The sequence below is a fragment of the Protomyctophum bolini genome (genome assembly GCF_963924005.1).
Source record: "Protomyctophum bolini genome assembly, chromosome: 13".
Lineage (NCBI taxonomy): Eukaryota > Metazoa > Chordata > Actinopteri > Myctophiformes > Myctophidae > Protomyctophum > Protomyctophum bolini.
The window spans coordinates 14,389,525-14,408,267 of record NC_137874.1 but is presented as its reverse complement, the minus strand read 5'-3'; the positions used below and the strand labels follow the sequence as shown (position 1 = coordinate 14,408,267).

Here is an 18,743-nt window from a genome sequence, read left to right as displayed (position 1 = left end):
GTAAAAAATCTCCTCTCATGGGGGTCCCTGGCAGATGTTTTCAAATGGGGGCCCGTGGGCTAATTAGTGTCAATTTGGGGGTCCTTGACATGACAACGTTTGGAAACCACTGGTCTATGGCACTGCAGGACTGTAAAATAGCTTCCTATCACCTGAAGAGAGAGTGTGTGGCTTTAGAATACAATAATAAACAATAATCATAAAATAATAATAAACAGTTGGATGGCACTTATACACCCGCCTTCTAATGAGAGCGTGTCTCTTCACTAGTCCGATCCACCGCTTGGCTTAAGGACTTTGCATTCGCTAAATAAATAAATAGTCCGATCCAGAAGAACACAGTTTGCCGGCCACTGCTACACAGAGCTATCATGAGGTTATATCTTCCCTTCTTCTCTGGAATCCTGCCTGAAAGCAGACCAGAGATAGAAAACTGTCGTTCCCTGATGTCATCGCTAGGGACACAAGCATCAGTAAGCAGGAACTGGGGATGGCAACGAAGGACCGGAAAGTCTGGCGTGGCATTGTGAAATCCATGATCTCGACCGCGGTCGGAAAATGATGAAGAATACAATAATAAAGTCACATTTGTAAATGTCCAAGTTGGATCTCCTGATTCGATTAAACCTGGAACAATATCCACATACTGCGTACCGAGTTGAGAGGGTACAGTTCATAGACAGGACTTGAACTACCCTCAGGACCGGTCGTGTTCATTCATACACTCATTGAAGGACCACAACGGAAACAACAGCTTTCTTGTGTCTGTATCCTTTTGAATTAATGTTCAAGAACATTTCCAATCAATCACTCAATCAATCAAACATGCCATCAGTATTCAGTTCCTCGCCAGTCTCTGATACAAGCTTTCTGCAGAACTGCGAGAGAGAGAGAGAGAGAGAGAGAGAGAAGAGAGTTAAAGGTTCAACTGTATTGGCAGGCGAGCTGGGGGCTTTGACAGTGATCGGGCCACACACTTCCTCTGCTCAGATTGGGAACCTGGGTGCGTGCGTGCGTGCGTGCGTGCGTGCGTGCATGCGTGCGTGCAGCTTAGTTAAACCGAACCAGCATCTTATCTAGCGTAAATGTGTTTTTAATGCTGGGACAGGTCCAAACAGGGAGACTAAATGAGGAATATGAATAAAACATCCCGTTATTATTATGAAGCGTTTTCTTTCTCTTTCTGTCTCTCTCTCTTCTCCTTGTCTTCCTCCTCTGTCTCTCTCTCCACTTCATCTCCTTGTCTTTCTCCTCTGTCTCACTCTCTTCTCCTTGTCTTCCTCCTCTGTCTCTCTCTCCACTTCATCTCCTTGTCTTTCTCCTCTGTCTCACTCTCTTCTCCTTGTCTTCCTCCTCTGTCTCTCTCTCCACTTCATCTCCTTGTCTTTCTCCTCTGTCTCACTCTCTTCTCCTTGTCTTCCTCCTCTGTCTCTCTCTCCACTTCATCTTCTTGTCTTCCTCCTCTGTCTCTCTCTCTCTTCTCCTTGTCTTCCTCCTCTGTCTCTCTCTCCACTTCATCTTCTTGTCTTCCTCCTCTGTCTCTCTCTCTCTTCTCCCTATATAGGTACGTTATACGTTTTTCCAGTTTTTTAACTCTCTCACCCTCTTTCTCAGCGGTGGACAGTACATTTACTTACTGTAGGTAGGCTACTGTACAATTTTGAGGTTTACTTGAGTATTTCCAATTTCCAATACTTGGACTACTCAACTTTGAAACGTTTAGTTACTACACTAGTTACTTTGTTACATTTAGATTATTCTTACGAAACACATACCTATATATAGAAATACATTTCTGCCAAAATACCCGATCTACAAGCTTGTAGGTCTGATATTTTCCAAACGAAACGGGACATCCTGCATAATGTGTACTACTTTTGGAAATGTAAGTACCAAGTATACCAATATTGTACATTTTGAACAATGTACAAACAATAACAAACAGGAATGATGTTGCACATACTCAGTATCCACCCGACAGCGTCGATACTATATATAAAGTATACAGTATAGTATAGTGCAGTACAGTAGTGGTCACACTCGCACACACACACACACACACACACACACACACACACACACACACACACAGTGGTGAGTGCTGACATGAAATCAATAGTATGAATAATTCTCTACCTCCATCGCCAAGCAACCATCCTGACCTTTAACACAGGAAGTGGAAATGAGAGAAGAGAGAGAGAGAGAGAGAGAGAGAGGGGGGGAGTTGTTTAAGAAGATGTAGAAGGAAAGATGAAGAGGAGAGGGATGAGAAAGGAAGGAATGGCTATGAAGAAATGTGTCTGTTTACGTTTTCTCTGTGTGTGTGTGTGTGTGTGTGTGTGTGTGTGTGTGTGTGTGTGTGTGTGTGTGTGTGTGCACCAAACGGTGACAGTATTGTGGAAGTGACACGCAGCGTCGGCAGAGATATTTTAGGAAATAGGCCGAGTGAGAGAGAGAGAGAGAGAGAGGGAGAGGGAGAAGGAGAGGGAGAGAGAGGGTCAGACACATTGAAAGATTAAACGATCGTTTAGAAGCCCCTCCTCTCAGCTGATGGTGTGATTGACGGGTGACCCCACCCCCCTCCCCTTCCCCTGTCCTTTTGATTGACGGGGCTCCCCACTCTCAGCCTCATTACCCCCACCCCTTGAGACTCACACGTCTCTCTCTCTCTCTCTCTCATGATTCTTTCATTCTCCCCCTCCTCATAACTGTCCGGCCTCTCCTCTCCTCTCCTCTCCTCTCCTCTCCTCTCCTCTCCTCTCCTCTCCTCTCCTCTCCTCTCCTCTCCTCTCCTGTTCTATCGTTTCCACATTCGCCTGCTCTCTCTCCAGGTCTTCCCCTCTGTGCTATGACCCCTCTTAACCCTATGGATTACACACACACACACACACACACACACACACACACACACACACACACACCAACCCGAACCCCTTAAATCCCTCAGGCTTGTGTGTGGGGGCCCCCGAAGACTTTGTGAGGACCCTAAACTATAGAGCCCCGAAGTCTCTCACACACACATGCACACACGCACAGCCTGGGCATATTAAGCCAATCATAGATGTTTAAACAGGCACAGAGCTGAGCAATGAGGTATAGGTAAACCCTCAGGCCACAGACAGACAGACAGACAGACAGACAGACAGACAGACAGACAGACAGACAGACAGACAGACACTGACAGACAGACAGACAGACAGAAAATGAGAGCGCCAGAGAGAAATGCACACACACTCGCGCGGGTCGCACGCTCACACACAGAGGAGTATGGATGCCGCTCTTTAGGAGTCAAGCAGGCGTATGATAGGATATGGTTGCATGTAGTTAACCCTATATTAACCTCCAGAGCTCTCCAACCCAGATTAACTGGGCCACACACACACTCACACACACACAAGTGTGTGTGTGTGTGTGTGTGTGTGTGTGTGTGTGTGTGTGTGACACACAGACAGTCACGCCTTCAACTGTCACTCATACACGCGCCAGTGTCTGCTCACAGCCTCACACACAGACACAGACAGACAGACATGTCCAAGTGCTGTCAATCTGACACGCTAAGAACGGCTGTTCCAGATATCTACCCTCCTCTCACACACACACACGCACGCACACCATCGCCAGTCACCATCGCCTCTTCTTGTCACAGTGCTTGCTAGCACACACACACACACACACACACACACACACACACACACACACACACACACACACACAGGCATAGCAAGCTGAATGTGTCATTGTTATGTGTGCATACACTAGCAGATCGTTACGCAGCCAAACAGACGACACACACTTCATCTCACGTATAGCCAGGTCTGATCTGACATCTGTACCTAAACGTCTGAGGAGGACTGCCAGAAAAATCACTCAACCCACCTTTAATGTGTATAATGTCAAGGAACTCATAGTTAAATTGAGACTCAGAGTAACACAGAGTTCCTTTATAGCTGGTGTCACAGCCCCTGTAGTTGGCCTACTAGGGCCTGTGTGTGGTTGTGTAATGTGTAGTCCCCTGTAGTATAGGCCTACTGTATGTCTTTGGCTTCCCACAGGTTCTGCCGAGTTGCCAATCAGGTGCATTGGGAGCACCTGGCCAGTGTTCCCAAGGTGCACTACTATAAAAGGCTGGGTGTGGCCATGCTCAGTCTCTCTCTGTCCTTCCATGAGAGCAGCAGCACTTTGATTTGCACCATTCAACACGCCACACTACATTTACCACACATCCATTCACTTACACTACTTATCTTACTGATTAACACAAACGACTTAATAGTATTGTTTGATGTAACTAATGTTGTATCAATCATTGTGTACACTTTTAAACAGCCGTGTGTCTTCCTCCTTTTTGTTAGGGCCTAATAAGAGCCAGGTCATAACAGCTCGGCGGTGCACAGTAAAGTTCTTGGATAAATGGTGATATATTTTGTCTGAGATAGATATAATAGTACAACAGTGCATCTTGAACGTTAAATTGTCCCGTGGCCCTGGGGGTCCCCATGCAGATAACACAAACAGTCCTAGTAGTTAGTGGGACTCCACCTGGGGGACCGGTCTCCTCCTCATGCTATAGTCTAGCCTATCATATTCCACCTTGTCCACACTTGTGTACCTCTTCATGCCATTGTTGCAGTTATTGACTCAAGTTCACCTTGGGGACCGCTATGCCATTTTAGGTTGTGTTACATTATGTTATGTCATCTTTTTGTCTTCTGCCCTCCCCACCCCACCCCCCCCCCCCCCCTCTCTTCTGAGGTCACATCGCTGTCTGTTTTGCAGGGTCTTTAATTATCATTCTTGGAAACTTATGTTTGAATCGTTGTTTTGTCCTGTTCATACACGACATACCGGGTCATCTATCTATGAATTGTAGAATCAACTGCCTTGTGTCTGTTTGTGTGTGTCTTTGTGCGTGCTGATGTGTTGTTTAGGTTGGGTGAAGCAGAGTTCCAGATGTTAAAGTAAAGAGGCCGTGTGTGAACCGCTCTGGGTGGGGGTGGGGGGGGGGGGGGGGGGGGGGGGGGAGTAGTAGGGGGGTGGACAGGAAGTATCCCACGGTATCCACGGTAACCCTGACATTCCATCCCGGCCCCGTGCTCCATGACATCTCCCACAATCCACTCTGCCCCAGAGCACGGGGCACGGGCTCGCGCAGACACACGCTTGGCACATGCATGCATGCATGCGCAGTTGCGCGCGCACACACACACACACACACACACACACAAACAGATAAAAGCTATATGCTGTTCATTGCTGTATATATTAGTATACGACGTACAGATCATCAGATTATCATTGCATCTCATTTCCTATACCTCCTCATTGAGCAGATGTGTGCACTGCTCACACACACACACACACACACACACAGCCTCCAGGCGAGTACATAATGGAGTGTGTGTAAGCTGAGACCTTTGTGACAGCCGACAAGAACAGAAGAGTAGGGTTGTGGTATAAAGATACCAACCTGTCCCACACACACTCACACGCAGACGCACGCACTCACGCACACACGCACACACACACACACAGAGTGAGAGAGAAACACATGCACGTGAAAGTACGCACACACATACACGCCTGCTCTTTGAAACCGAGTGTTTATCCACAGACCATAACATAAGCTCACTCTAAAGACAAAGTTAAGATACAATATGGAGAGGAGAGGAGAGGAGAGGAGAGGAGCGGAGAGGAGAGGAGAGGAGAGGAGAGGAGAGGAGAGGAGAGACTTCTGGTATCATATCTATATCTGTCTGCTTTCTTACACGATGTGTCAGCAACTAAAATAGATTGTCGGAGTTCCTGGAAATACACAAGCATTATCATAATGTTCAGTTCTTACATCCACAGCATTATAGTCACAGCATTCTTGTGGAGGAGAGAGAGTATACACTATACAGTATACAGTACAGACAGATACAGGTATTCACCTGCAGGTATTCCTAAACGTAACCCCGTCCCCTATAGAGCGTCGCAGTCCCTCCCCCTTTCAGAACGACGAGTGGCCCAGGAAATGAAATGCAATGTATTTCTCCCATAGCATTTTCTTTAAAGATGGAGTGCCACATTTTTTGTATTTTTCCAGTTTTTCATGTGTCTATGAGGTGACAGTACTTCATTAGACACCTTGGAGTTGTTTTTATGTGCAATGGTGTATTAACTTTGTATTTAGGGTTTCTTCCTGGAGGCTGAACCCTTGACAGTCAAACGGGCCAATGAAGTAAACAGTAATATAGTGACACCACACTATCAGCCCCTCCTCTAACCCCTCCCCCTTTATCATACAACTACAGCTGTGGGTGCGACTTCAGTTTAGGTGGATCACCACCCATCACCACCCACCAGGCAAACCAGGCATACTTAATGAACTGGTGGGCGTGTCCACATAAAAGCATGATTTTAACAAATACTGTACACTTTTTGGAAAAAGTTCTTCCCCCTTATATTGTAATAATACCTGATGATCATGTTTTAGGGTGGAAAAAAATGGTGGCACTCCATCTTTAAGTATTTATTTAAAGACGGTTACGCCGCGGACAAAGCCAACTCGGATCGTGACAAATCATGACAATGAACACAATGTTTTGGGCCGATCAAATAATTTATAAGAAGAAAAACAAAACAAATAGTGTTGTCTCCTGCCTTTATTTTCTTCTTTCTAATGATTTGATTGGCCCAAAATATTGTGTTCATTGTCATGATTTGTCACGATCCGAGTTGGCTTTGTCTGCGGCGCTGACTCCTGATGTGGTGAGTTGGGGAATAAGAATAATGTTGGTCATGTCATATCCGTTCTTTTCCTAAATATGATCCTGAGTTACATCAGTTGGAAGTCCCCATGGGAACACTTTTTATCTTTTGAGTTACACGCACTGGAAGAAAGAGGGTGTTCTAGGCAAGGTCACAGATTTAGTGCTCTCCACTGTCAACAGTGAGAAGCACTGGGAGCTTTTGTAGGGCTGCATAAAAATAATGTTTAAAGGGATATTTCACTTTCAAGGAAACGTTGGGTCATTTCATCGTCTAATCAGGCCCACCCCAGACCGTTTTTTAAGTTGCTTGATTGTATTTAGATATTTTACATCCATTTTAGCTGCCTCACCCCCTTCCGATACAAAAGCATTGTAGCTTCAAACTCCATTAAAACCATGATAGATTAATTGAAAATACCCGTCCTTTCTTCTGGTGACTCATAATGCCCTCCTAATATATATTTTTTTCTTTTCACCAGCTGCTGTGTAAGCACAGCTGAGCGGGTCTATGTTCGATCGCTTTGCCTTTCACTAGCACTGCTGTACTAGCAGCTATCTTTCTCATTGGCTGCCGTATTGCCTGCCTCGTCTCTATAGGCAACCATACACCTTTTGCCTCTAGCCGACCTCTCAGCCATGGGACGCTATAGCAAGCAACAGAACGGCAGGACTCTCATGTCTCAGCCATGGGACGCTATAACAAGCAACAACATAGTCTGAACGGCATGAAGTCAAACCATCCGACACTACTTTGATGAAACCTGATAAAGGCAAAGCCAGCGAGCGCTGCCTGTGATAGGAGCGGGTAACGAGGAGGCCAACGGGTCCAACTACTTTTTAACATCGTCGTGCGAACCAAGGGATAACAGGTACGGCACGGTGCACAGGCCAGGGCTTAGCCTTTACAACAGATCTGCTCCTTTGTCAATATATGTACTACATATCTTTGCCAAAAACCTCAGCTTATTTTTTTAGACCAAACGTTTGCCTATTTTCTTGTGAAATGTTGACGCCTGTTGACTGAAAAGTCACCTTTGGGAACCACATGGTCTATGCAGCAAAGTGGTCCGTGTTGAGGAGTGTGAACATGGAGCAGAAGGTTCATTGTCACACGTTGGTTCACAGTGAAATGTTCTAGGGTTTCAGGAACAGGATCTGTCTCTGAGCTTTCCTTCACACTCATTCACCACATGAACATAAAGGTATACATGCACACACAGGGTTAAAACAACTGCCAAGGAGACATCACGGTAAAATGAGGTTGGATCTCTCTCTCTCTCTCTCTCTCTCTCTCTCTGTCACTTTTTTCTTTGCTCATGACCCATTTTCTCCTGTACTGCAGCAGGAGAGATGGAGAGACACGTGTGTGTGTGTGTGTGTGTGTGTGTGTGTGTGTGTGTGTGTGTGTGTGTGTGTGTGTGTGTGTGTGTGTGTGTGTGTGTGTGTGTGCGTGTGTGTGTGTGTGTGTGTGTGTGCGTGCGTGCGTGCGTGCGGGATCTATAAGAGCTGTGGAATGTCATGAGATGATGAAGCTTTACTATCATTGATTCAACACACACACAAGTTGAACCAGCATAGACACCACGACGGAACATGAAATCCCACCAAAGCCTTTATACACACCTCAGCGAGGTGGGAACAGCCTCCCATCTATGTCTGTCTGTGTGTGTGTGTGTGTGTGTGTGTGTGTGTGTGTGTGTGTGTGTGTGTGTGTGTGCGGCGACAGAGCCACAGTACCTGTCGATTATGACGGGGTCCGACGGGGTTTCATTGCGATTCCCACAGCTTTTCTTGTCACAACACCGACTGGGGAGAGAGAGAGAGAGAGGGACATTGTTTAAACTGACGAACAAGTCATACCATTGGAGCTTAACACCGCAATGAAATACCACTTTTTAAATGGAGTAGAGACTTATTTTATTTTTCTATCAATCGATGATTTGCTGACCGGCTCATCCGTCAGTAGGAGACTCTTTGAGTCTCTGCTGCGGTCATCAAATCATCGGCTCAGGAATGCGACAGAAACAAAATGAATCTCCATGAATTCGGGGCGTTGCGGGGTGTGTGATTGAAAATATGTAATTGTTTTGGGGGGGGCATGTACTTTGTCGACTGGGATCCCCCCATGGGTCTGTACTTGGCCCTCCCCATTTTCACCACTCTACACCAAACACCTTCTTTGGAAAACAGCTCTATGTGTACAAGCTCAGATGCTTGTAGATCGATAGTTTTCGATGCACGTTAAGGCCTATTCATACTCCAGTTTTCGGTGAAGAGGTGACACGGTGGTCACCCCTCACACATATCTCTGTTTTCACTAACCACTTAACCACTAGCCCTACTTTGATCACACTACACCTCCACGCGAAAGCATCACAAGTGGCAGATCCGAGAGCTCGCGGCGCGTTTCGAGCTTGTCAATCTGCCACTTTTGCTATACTTTTGAAATCGAATCCGGAAAGACGATGCTTAGACGATGAATGAGGTTTCCACCCGACAGAGAGGAAACATATAGACAGACAGACAGACAGACAGACAGACAGAAAGACAGACAGACAGACAGACAGACAGACAGACAGACAGACAGACAGACAGACAGACAGACAGACAGACAGACAGACAAGCGGGAGGACAGGACAAGAGGGGACAAGCGGGGAAGGTTTTAAGCGTGGGACGGACAGGAGGAGAAGGAGGAGGGGGGCGGGGGTAAATGTCTAGGGTTACACCCACCCCTCCCACCACACCCCACCCACCCCCTCTTCACCGTCACAGATGGCAGAGGAAGGAAGAAAGAGATGGATACATTACACCTCACGCATTGTCTCTGCTCCTCTCTCTCTCTCTCTCTCTCTCTCTCCCCTGCATCTAACTCTCTCTCGATATCTCACTGTCTGTCTAGAGCTCTCTGTCATTCTCTCCTAACCCTCCCTCCCTCTTTCTCTCCCTCTCTATCTCACGGTCTCTCTTCCCTTTATTATCTGTCTCTCTCCCTCTCTCCCATCCTCTCTCCCTCTCTTTCTCTCTCTCTCTCTGAAGTGGGTCACGACATGGTCCCACTGCAGCAGAGCACGACGACAGTGGAACGAAGAAAGAGAGAGAGAACTAAATTGAATTTAAATGAGAGAGAATCGAATTGAATTGAGAGAGAGAGAGAGAGAGAGAGAGGGAGGGGGAGATAGAATGGGGAGGGGGATGTAAAAAGGGAGGATATAGGTGAGGACAAGGGCAGACAGAGAAAGGCGGGCGAGAGACCGCAGACGGATAGATGAGAGGGGTGGCGGTCTTGGGGGAGGTGGGGGGGGGGGGCATCAGGGTCCTCAAATACCCTGAATCCTGGTGATCTAATCGTTCCTACTCTCTCTCTCTCTCTCGCTCTCTCCTCCTATCTCACTTTTTAACCCTATTGAATCCCTATTCTCAGGCAAACATTTGCCAAACATATCCGATCTACAAGCTCACAACGCGTCGCGTTCCGACACGCTGTGAGCTTGCAAATTGGCTATCTACTGCAAAAACATTTGGTGTAGAGGGAAAAAGGAGGGGGCGTAGTATAGATCCCTGGGGGACTCCGGTCAACTACTGTAAGTGAAGTGGTTAAGTCTCTAGATCACTTAGATACACGCCACCCTTTCTTTGCCCGGCGCCTGCATTCTTTTATTTGGACTGAGATTTGCATATTTGTCTTCTGATAGTTTGCACAATTTTGAAACGCGCTTTGTTTGGAAAGTGCCTTGTTTTTGTTTTGCTTCGCTTGTTTTTGTATCACTGACTGAGATACCAAATACTTTAAAAATCACAATTACAGGAATTCACATTTATGTCCATTTCTCCCACCATGTCTCCCTCAGAGCTTTCCTGCTGTCTGTCTCTCCCACACTGTCTCAGAGTATTTCAGGTCACAAACGTCCGCTTAGAATTTAGTCATAAGAGCCGGTATTCAGCGGGAAAGCGCTGTAGAGTAGATGTTTTGTGGGCGTGAAGAACAGGCTGCTTGTGAGGCGGTGTTTCTGTGCTGAGTGGTGACAGCTTGGCTGCGAGCATATGGCTAATAGCTGCTCTGTGACAATGAGCTACACTGATTAATGGACCACACCCTCCACTCTGCGTGTGCGTGTGTGTGTACGTGTTTGTGTAAAGTGTTTGTGTGTGTGTATTTGGACATTATGTTTGTGCATACGTGAGAGTGTATATATGAGTGTGCATGTGTGTGTGTGAGGTGCGTATGTGCGCTTGTTCACATGCTTGTATATACGCACGAACATATACGTGTGCGTGCATGTGTGCGTGCGTGTGTGTGTGTGTGCGCTTCATGTGCGTGTGTGTGCTCACATAAGCCTCCTGCTGCAGAATCAGCATGTGTGAACATGAGGGTGCAGTCGTAACTTTAACCTCGACGGCTGCAAGGGGACAATGACACTGTACAGCCGTCCCACTGCGGTGGACACACGGCTACCATCCTCTGACAGGGACTTAAAAGAATACTTAGTCCGTGTTGTTTCCATTTGTGCACTTCCAGAGCAAAGGACCCAGTAAGGGGTCCATTTGGTTCCACTCTCAAGAGTTACTCAGCCCTTTACTCACCCCTTTTTGTATACACTCCCAGAGTTAAAAGAATACTTTAGCAAGGTTGCATTTGGTTTCATTCATATGTGCACTCTCAGAGTTGTTTTTTTTTCTTTTTATTTACCCAGGGTAGTAGCTGAGCACAAGTGCTCATTTTCAGCAACGCCCTGCACACAGAAACACACAGACAGACTGGGAGCTGACCAGTACAACCTCAGTCTTATACTGTTGGCCACTAAGCAGCTCCACTGGAGCAGTTGGGGGTTCAGTGCCTTGCTCAAGGGCACTTCAGCAGTGTTGGGTAAGTGATGACCAATCACTTCCCGACCCAGATGTTTCCTGGCCATCGGGGGAATCTAACCGACAACCTTTCGGCAACAAGGGCGCTCCTCTAACCCTGCACACTACAAATGAATACTATGCAGTAAGGGTCACATTTGGTTCCACTCTCTCAAGTGTTCGCTCATCCTTACGGGTCCATTTGGTTTCATTCGTATTTGTTTGTTACTCATTGCATTGTAGTGTACAGTGTAGTAGTACTAGTAAGCCTTGCATGAGGCCCATAGGACCTGTCTCCTGTTTCTGTAGCGTGAGGCAGCTTGATGTACAAGTAGTCCCCCCCCCCCCACGTCTTACGCTTTCTTGCACTGAACAATGGATACTTTATTGTTTGACATCGCACTGTTCACTTTCTTTTTCTTGTCTTTATCATGACGAGATGCGTGATACACTTATGACGCACTGATTGACTGTACCTTATTTCTTTTTTTACCGTCTGTATAGTATTAGTATTATTATTGTAGTTTTTTTATGCATCTTGTCTTTTTTTCCCTTACTGTATACTACAGTACCTTTTCTGTTTATTTTACTGTAAGCAACCTTAACTGCTGTGCCGCGTGTGCTGGGTGACTGATTCCCCCCTGCATCTATCTATCTATCTATCCATCCACCCTGGACATGACATTAGTATGTCACATGGACTTCCCCTGATCCTTGATGCAGAGTGCTAAGCAGTGAGGCAATGGATCCCATGCATCTTCATAGTGCTTGGTATGACCCAGCCGAGTAATCGAGCCCCAACCTCCCAATCTCAGGGCAGACGCTCTAACCACAAGGCAAGGCTGCTGAGCTGGTATAGAGTAGTGTGGAGAGCCACTGAACATTATACTCAACTTGCCCGTATTGCGGCAATTTCCCCCAAAACGCTCCGCTATGCATGCCCTGCTCTACGATAAACATAGCATATGGCACGCTCCCTGAACGACTGCACAAACGTTGTGTTGCGAAACACATTAATCACGCACATCCACCGCCTTGTTCGGCACACACAAATTAACAGCAATAATTTACCAGACGAACTCGCTGCCGCACACAAGTATTCATAAACTCGTTGCTAAATCGCATCAGAATTTCAATGGGGGGGGGGGGGGGGCTCGTGCAAACTTTTTTTCTTTTACCCAAACGCAGCTTGGCGTGAAAAATGGACCCGAGCTTTAGAATGAAATATTGAGGTGTCTGAATTCCGCTGGTTTAAAAATACTGCGGAGATATCTCAATTTATAATGTTAAAGTTATAGTGGTAGTGAGACAAGGTCACGGAATGAGAATAACTTAATTTATGTGCTAAGTGTGGGGGTTTAGAACTCTGCGTGCACATGTGTGTTTATGTGAGCATTGTTAGTGTGTGTTTGTAAATGCATTTGTGTACTACAGTATGTGCGTGTATGTATGTGTGTGTGCTCGATTGTGTTGTTGGTTGTGTGTGTGAAGGTGTGTGTGACTGTGTGTGTATAGCAGAAACCTCTTATCTCTATATTCTAACTTTGTTTTAAAAATAAATCGTAAATCAAGAGTGTCGCATGCGAGGCAGTTTGAGCTTGCAGATCGGCTATTTTCGCTATTTTAGATCCGCTTTTAAAATAATAATAAAAAAGGAACGCTTTATACAAGGTTTCCACTCGACAGTGACGATACATATTTGTCTGTGTGTGTGTGTGTGTGTGTGTGTGTGCGTGCGTGCGTGTGTGTGTGTGTGCGTGCGTGTTGGAGCCCTGGACTATATTTCATGGTCAGATGGAGGAGGAAGGCCCATTTGTTAGCTGCCGAACAACAGGAGAGTTCAGATTGACTAATGAGTTTCTCTGTGTCCTAATTAACCAGGCATCACACACGCACACGTGCGCGCACACGTATACGCACACTCTTTTTACTGTAGCCTATAGAATGGGACGGTACTAGAAAGTGTCTATAAATAGCGTTCTTCTCCTTCTCTCCAACCCAGTTCTGGAGGAATTCATCTTTGGATTATAATTAAGGCAACAACTCTTGAGAGCAAAAACTCATCTTCCTCAACAGGACGGCACGCATGCTTCTATCTGTAACCCTGCGCGCGTGTGGGGGGTGGCCGGGTGGCTGCTCTCCGTTTGTGCGGTGGCCATGTGTGTGTGTGTGGGTGTGTGTGGGTGTGTGTGAGCGTGTTGTGTTGTGTTTGTTTCAGAACAACTCTGCATGCATCACATCCATTGTGTGTATGTGGAGGAGAGGAGAGGAGAGGAGAGGAGAGGAGAGGAGAGGAGAGGAGAGGAGAGGAGAGGAGAGGAGAGGAGAGGAGAGGAGAGGAGAGGAGAGGAGAGGTCTCACCTGCACATGATCTCATGTGTCAGCAGCACTCTGCACATTTCTGGGTTTTTATCCTGACCTTCATAAATGATGGCCTGAGAGAGAGAGAGAGAGAGAGAGAGAGAGAGAGAGAGAGAGAGAGAGAGACAACACTGTAAACTCCTGAGTTTTAACCATTAAATCCCAGAGTCCCTATATTATAATGGCTATAGTGACCTTTCTGTTCTCTACAGTACATTAAATATCTTAAATGGACAGTTTTCCCCACCGGACGGATGATGGGGTTTAACCTGCAGTATAAGGCTATGGGACTTTCGGTTTTAAATCTCAAATCGAAATCAGACCAGCCTCTCGTCTTTAGCGTAAATGAAAAGAACGTTTTTGCTACTCACCAAAACAAAGGCGGGTTGTGTCATTAGAAAGCCTACTTTCCTTAGTGGAAGCACTCTGAGCCCCCCACCACACGTATAAACGGTACCTTTTGGCCAGAAAGGGATTTTTTTTTCACCGGAGGAAAAATATTCTCTATGAGGCAATTCTCTGGGCAATATCGGTAGAGGTCGCAGCGGAGTAACTAAAAGTATTTTGTGGTATTTTTCGTGTGGTGGGGAGCTCAGTCCACTAAGGAAAGTAGGCTTTCTATTGACACAACCCGTCTTTGTATTGGTGAGTAGGTCAAACGTTCGTGAGATTTCCACTAAAGAGGAGAGGCTGGTCTGATTTCGATTTGAGATTTAAAACCGAAAGTCCCATAGCCTTATACTGCAGGGCAGAATCGTAGAAGCAGTAGAAGGCTATATGGACCAGAGCTAGGTTTAACCCATTTAGACCTGAGGCCGATTCTAAAAACACCTTCTAAATCCTGACCTATACATTTTCTGAAAAATTACAAAAAGGTATGTTGCTATACATAGCAACAACAATTTAGGTTCCTGTTCTAGATGGCCTTTATGGCATCCATAGGGGTTGCTGCTCGTGGCCCTTTTCAAAAGTCCAGGGATTCAAATGAAGACATTTGCTGTGTCGTCGACCACCCATTGTGAATTATTGTGAACATTAAGAATGAAACATTTAAAAAAGAAGAGCGACACAAATGTGAATTAGGCACATAGGGCTTAGAAATTAATGCACAAGAACAATTAGAACTAGACAAGATACCAAAACTATAAGATAAGACAGCATTTCTGGGAGAAAAATAAAATAATACACCTCCACCTCCACCAATGAAATGTTTCTTTTTCAGTGTGTGTAAGACATGAGGTTGTGTAGCAAAAACATGCTGCTTCTTTGCACTTTTGCGAGGACACACATGGTAATTTACCAGGACGGAGAGGTACAGCGAATACAGCATAGTATTACCAATTTGTACCGGTGGTCGGTGGAGCTAACAATGTACTCCTCACTTTAACTCCAGTTAGCGTCACACTGACACCTCTGTTCACACACACACACACACACACACACACACACACGCGCACGCACGCACGCACACACACGCACAAAAACAACTGGATGTTGTCTTGTCACTGCCACATGCTCCCTGTAAATCACGTTTATATTGTGCAGTCACGCAGCAAAACAGTGGCCCATTACACCAAGTGTCATCAAGCAAAGGGAAGGAAGGAAGAGCGCGAGGAAGGAAGCGGTAAGGTAGCGAGGCGATAACATGCGTGACAGGTCACCAAGGACACTCCAACCCAGGATGTCAAAGTCTCAGCCTGTGTGGTCGAGTATATATCACTGCAGCCGGGGCAGAAAGCTGTGTGGTTCAGTACATATCACTGCAGCCGGGGCAGAAAGCTGTGTGGTTCAGTATACATATCACTGCAGCCGGGGCAGAACGCTGTGTGGTTCAGTACATATCACTGCAGCCGGGGCAGAAAGCTGTGTGGTTCAGTATACATATCACTGCAGCCGGGGCAGAAAGCTGTGTGGTTCAGTACATATCACTGCAGCCGGGGCAGAAAGCTGTGTGGTTCAGTACATATCACTGCAGCCGGGGCAGAACGCTGTGTGGTTCAGTACATATCACTGCAGCCGGGGCAGAAGGCTGTGTGGTTCAGAACATATCACTGCAGCCGGGGCAGAAGGCTGTGTGGTTCAGTACATATCACTGCAGCCGGGGCAGAAAGCTGGGTGGTTCAGAACATATCACTGCAGCCGGGGGAGAAAGCTGTGTGGTTCAGTACATATCACTGCAGCCGGGGGAGAAAGCTGTGTGGTTCAGAACATATCACTGCAGCCGGGGGAGAAAGCTGTGTGGTTCAGTACATAGACTAAAAATAATTCAGGGAGCCCTTTTTTTGTTTTAAATAGCATACAATATCTTGTATAGGCCTATCTACTGTTTTTGAATAGACATTTGTTTTTAGTTTTTTTGTAAATGATTGACATTTGGTGTCTCAATTTTGTCCATTTTGCCATTATAAGCAAAGCATTTCCAAAAATTCGGAAACAACATATACATTCTATCCTGCATATTTGCTGCACTTTCCCGCCTTTCCTGTGTGTCTCTCTCTCACTATCAACTATCAAATTTTACATTTTGAATATGGTGTTACGATACAGTATGACTGTATGGAAATTCCAATCGCTTTCAGTACAACATACAGTAGGGCAGTAGGGCAAAAATCTTGAAACTATTGGAACATTTTTAAGAATTAATTAATTTATTTATTTTTACACAAAACTTCTCTTCTGGGGTCCCTGCGGCACAAAACATTATCAGATGGGGTTCCGCGGCCAAAATAATCCATATTAATTTGGGGGTCCTTGATAATATAAAACAAGTTTGTTTGAGAAACAATGCAGTATAGCGGGGAAAAAAACACACTTTTGGCGAGCCTTGCATTTTCCCCCAAAAGCTGCAGCGGAGCAGGACTTTGACTTTGCAGCGTTCTTCTGTGAGAGCTCGCCAAAGCAAAGAGACCGCCGTTTGATGGAGAAACGACACGTAATGCATCAGTGGAGAGAGGAGAGGACATTTAGAGCATATCTAGGCACGGCGTTTCTCTCATTCTTTCCCACAGCAATTTAATTCACATCTGGCCCCAACTGTGGCCTATAAATGTAAGAAAAGACTGAACTTTTTGCAGACGGTTGATATGAGATATAATAGACCGCGTGAATAGAAAATGTAATATATAGCCCACACGGATCTGTCCGGGGGACGTCCCGGATGGATCGGCTGGATTAGATCCAGTGGTCGCATCATGAAAGGAGAGTGTGTCGGGACTCAGGAGGGGGGTGGGGGGGTTAGCTTCCTACACCGCCGGACCAGCATGCATCACTGTCAGCTCGTCCTCTCGCACTGCACTCTCTTGCTCTTTGCTCCGTCTCCCGCGCTCGCTCATTCTTACACACATAAGCAGACATACACGCATGCATGCACACATGCACGCTCACACACACACACACGTGCCAGAGAAAGTGTATTCATCTTCAAACGCAGGATTAAGGTATAGGTATTATAGGTATTATACATTTCAGTACGAAACTTTCACTGACCTGTATAAAAGTGCACGTTTACACTAATTCACCAATTAGCTACTAGTAATCGATTCTCATTGTTGGTGTCGATCATTATCGTTGTTTCTTTTCATAATTAAAAGATGAGGGATGTATTTCTTTATTCAGTGGACCCCTTATCTTATCTTATACCTGCACTGACTCGTATATACCTGGGTTATGTCTTAACCTTCTGCTGCCGGCAAACTAGCGGGAGACCAGTATGGATAAAGAGCCGCGGTGAAGAAGTTAAAGTACTCCTAGCCATGGTGCAGGATCATTAATTAAAGGAATATATATATACCAACGTTTCGACCTCGAAAGGTCTTCTTCAGGCCAGGGATTCACTTTCTGTACCGCAAATGTCCCACGTAGGGAAATGCATAATAGCTTGTTCTTTACGTGGTCGTGTGACTGGGCTTTTAAATGGTAATTGGTGCATTTATATAACAGCGCCTTTATCCATGGCATTTTACGCATTACATTCATTCAACCATCCACACACACGCATTCACAGTTCACACACCGATGGCGGAGGAATCCATGCAAGGCACCAACCTGCACATCGGGAGCAATTAGGTGTTCAGCGTCTTGCTCAAGGACACCTCAACACTAACTCTGGGGGAGCCCGGGATCGAACTCGAGCATGTGCACACGTGTGTGTGTGTGTGTGTGCGTGCGTGCGTGCGTGCCTGGCTGTGTGCATGACTGTGTGATCGAACACGTAACAAATGAACGCTCTACCTCCTGAGCCACAGTCGCCTCTGTACTGTAGCCACTCCCAGCCCGACCCAAAGTCAATGCTCCATAAATGTCATCATCTCTTCACCCCTCCTCCTCCATCTCCACCTACAGCCCTGATGCTTCATTTTGCTTTACATCTCTCTACCTCCGCCTCCTTTGAAGCGTCCTGTCATGTCACACAACACGTGTAAACAAGCAGGCGGTGAGCTCCGGGAGCACCGGTAGGTGTCAGCCGCGGCTAGCGAACGAGCGGATGATCCGACGCGACGGGCGCGGCGCTTGACAAGACCCTTTCTTCTTCTTCTCCCCCTGACTCCCTGAACGACACCATTAACCCGGCGCTGCAAGCTAGGCTACGGTGTGCCAGTAGCAGTAGCATGCCGTAGCTCGTTAAAACGCTATACCAGACGCATGAGTGCGAAGGGATTTTCCTCCTTTCTAACCTCACTGCATGTACACGTTAAAATTCTCACTGTTAATTCATACTTATTTTATTCATATTTCATATTTTATACTAGGAGATTTAAAAAAAAAGATACAAATAATTTAGACAAATGG

At 46.2% G+C, this 18,743-nt stretch overlaps 1 protein-coding gene across 1 annotated transcript in view; it reads right to left on the bottom strand.

Moving 5' to 3' along the window:
- The window catches only part of LOC308327531 (transcription factor COE1-like), a 100,975-nt gene that overhangs the window by 73,005 nt on the left and 9,227 nt on the right, over positions 1-18,743 (bottom strand). The window contains exons 5-7 of the mRNA XM_080781052.1: positions 13,956-14,029; positions 8,490-8,558; positions 7,490-7,542 (exon numbers count right to left, since the gene is read on the bottom strand). Coding sequence (XP_080637178.1) covers positions 7,490-7,542; positions 8,490-8,558; positions 13,956-14,029 — 196 coding nt within the window. The remainder of the gene's footprint in view (positions 1-7,489; positions 7,543-8,489; positions 8,559-13,955; positions 14,030-18,743) is intronic.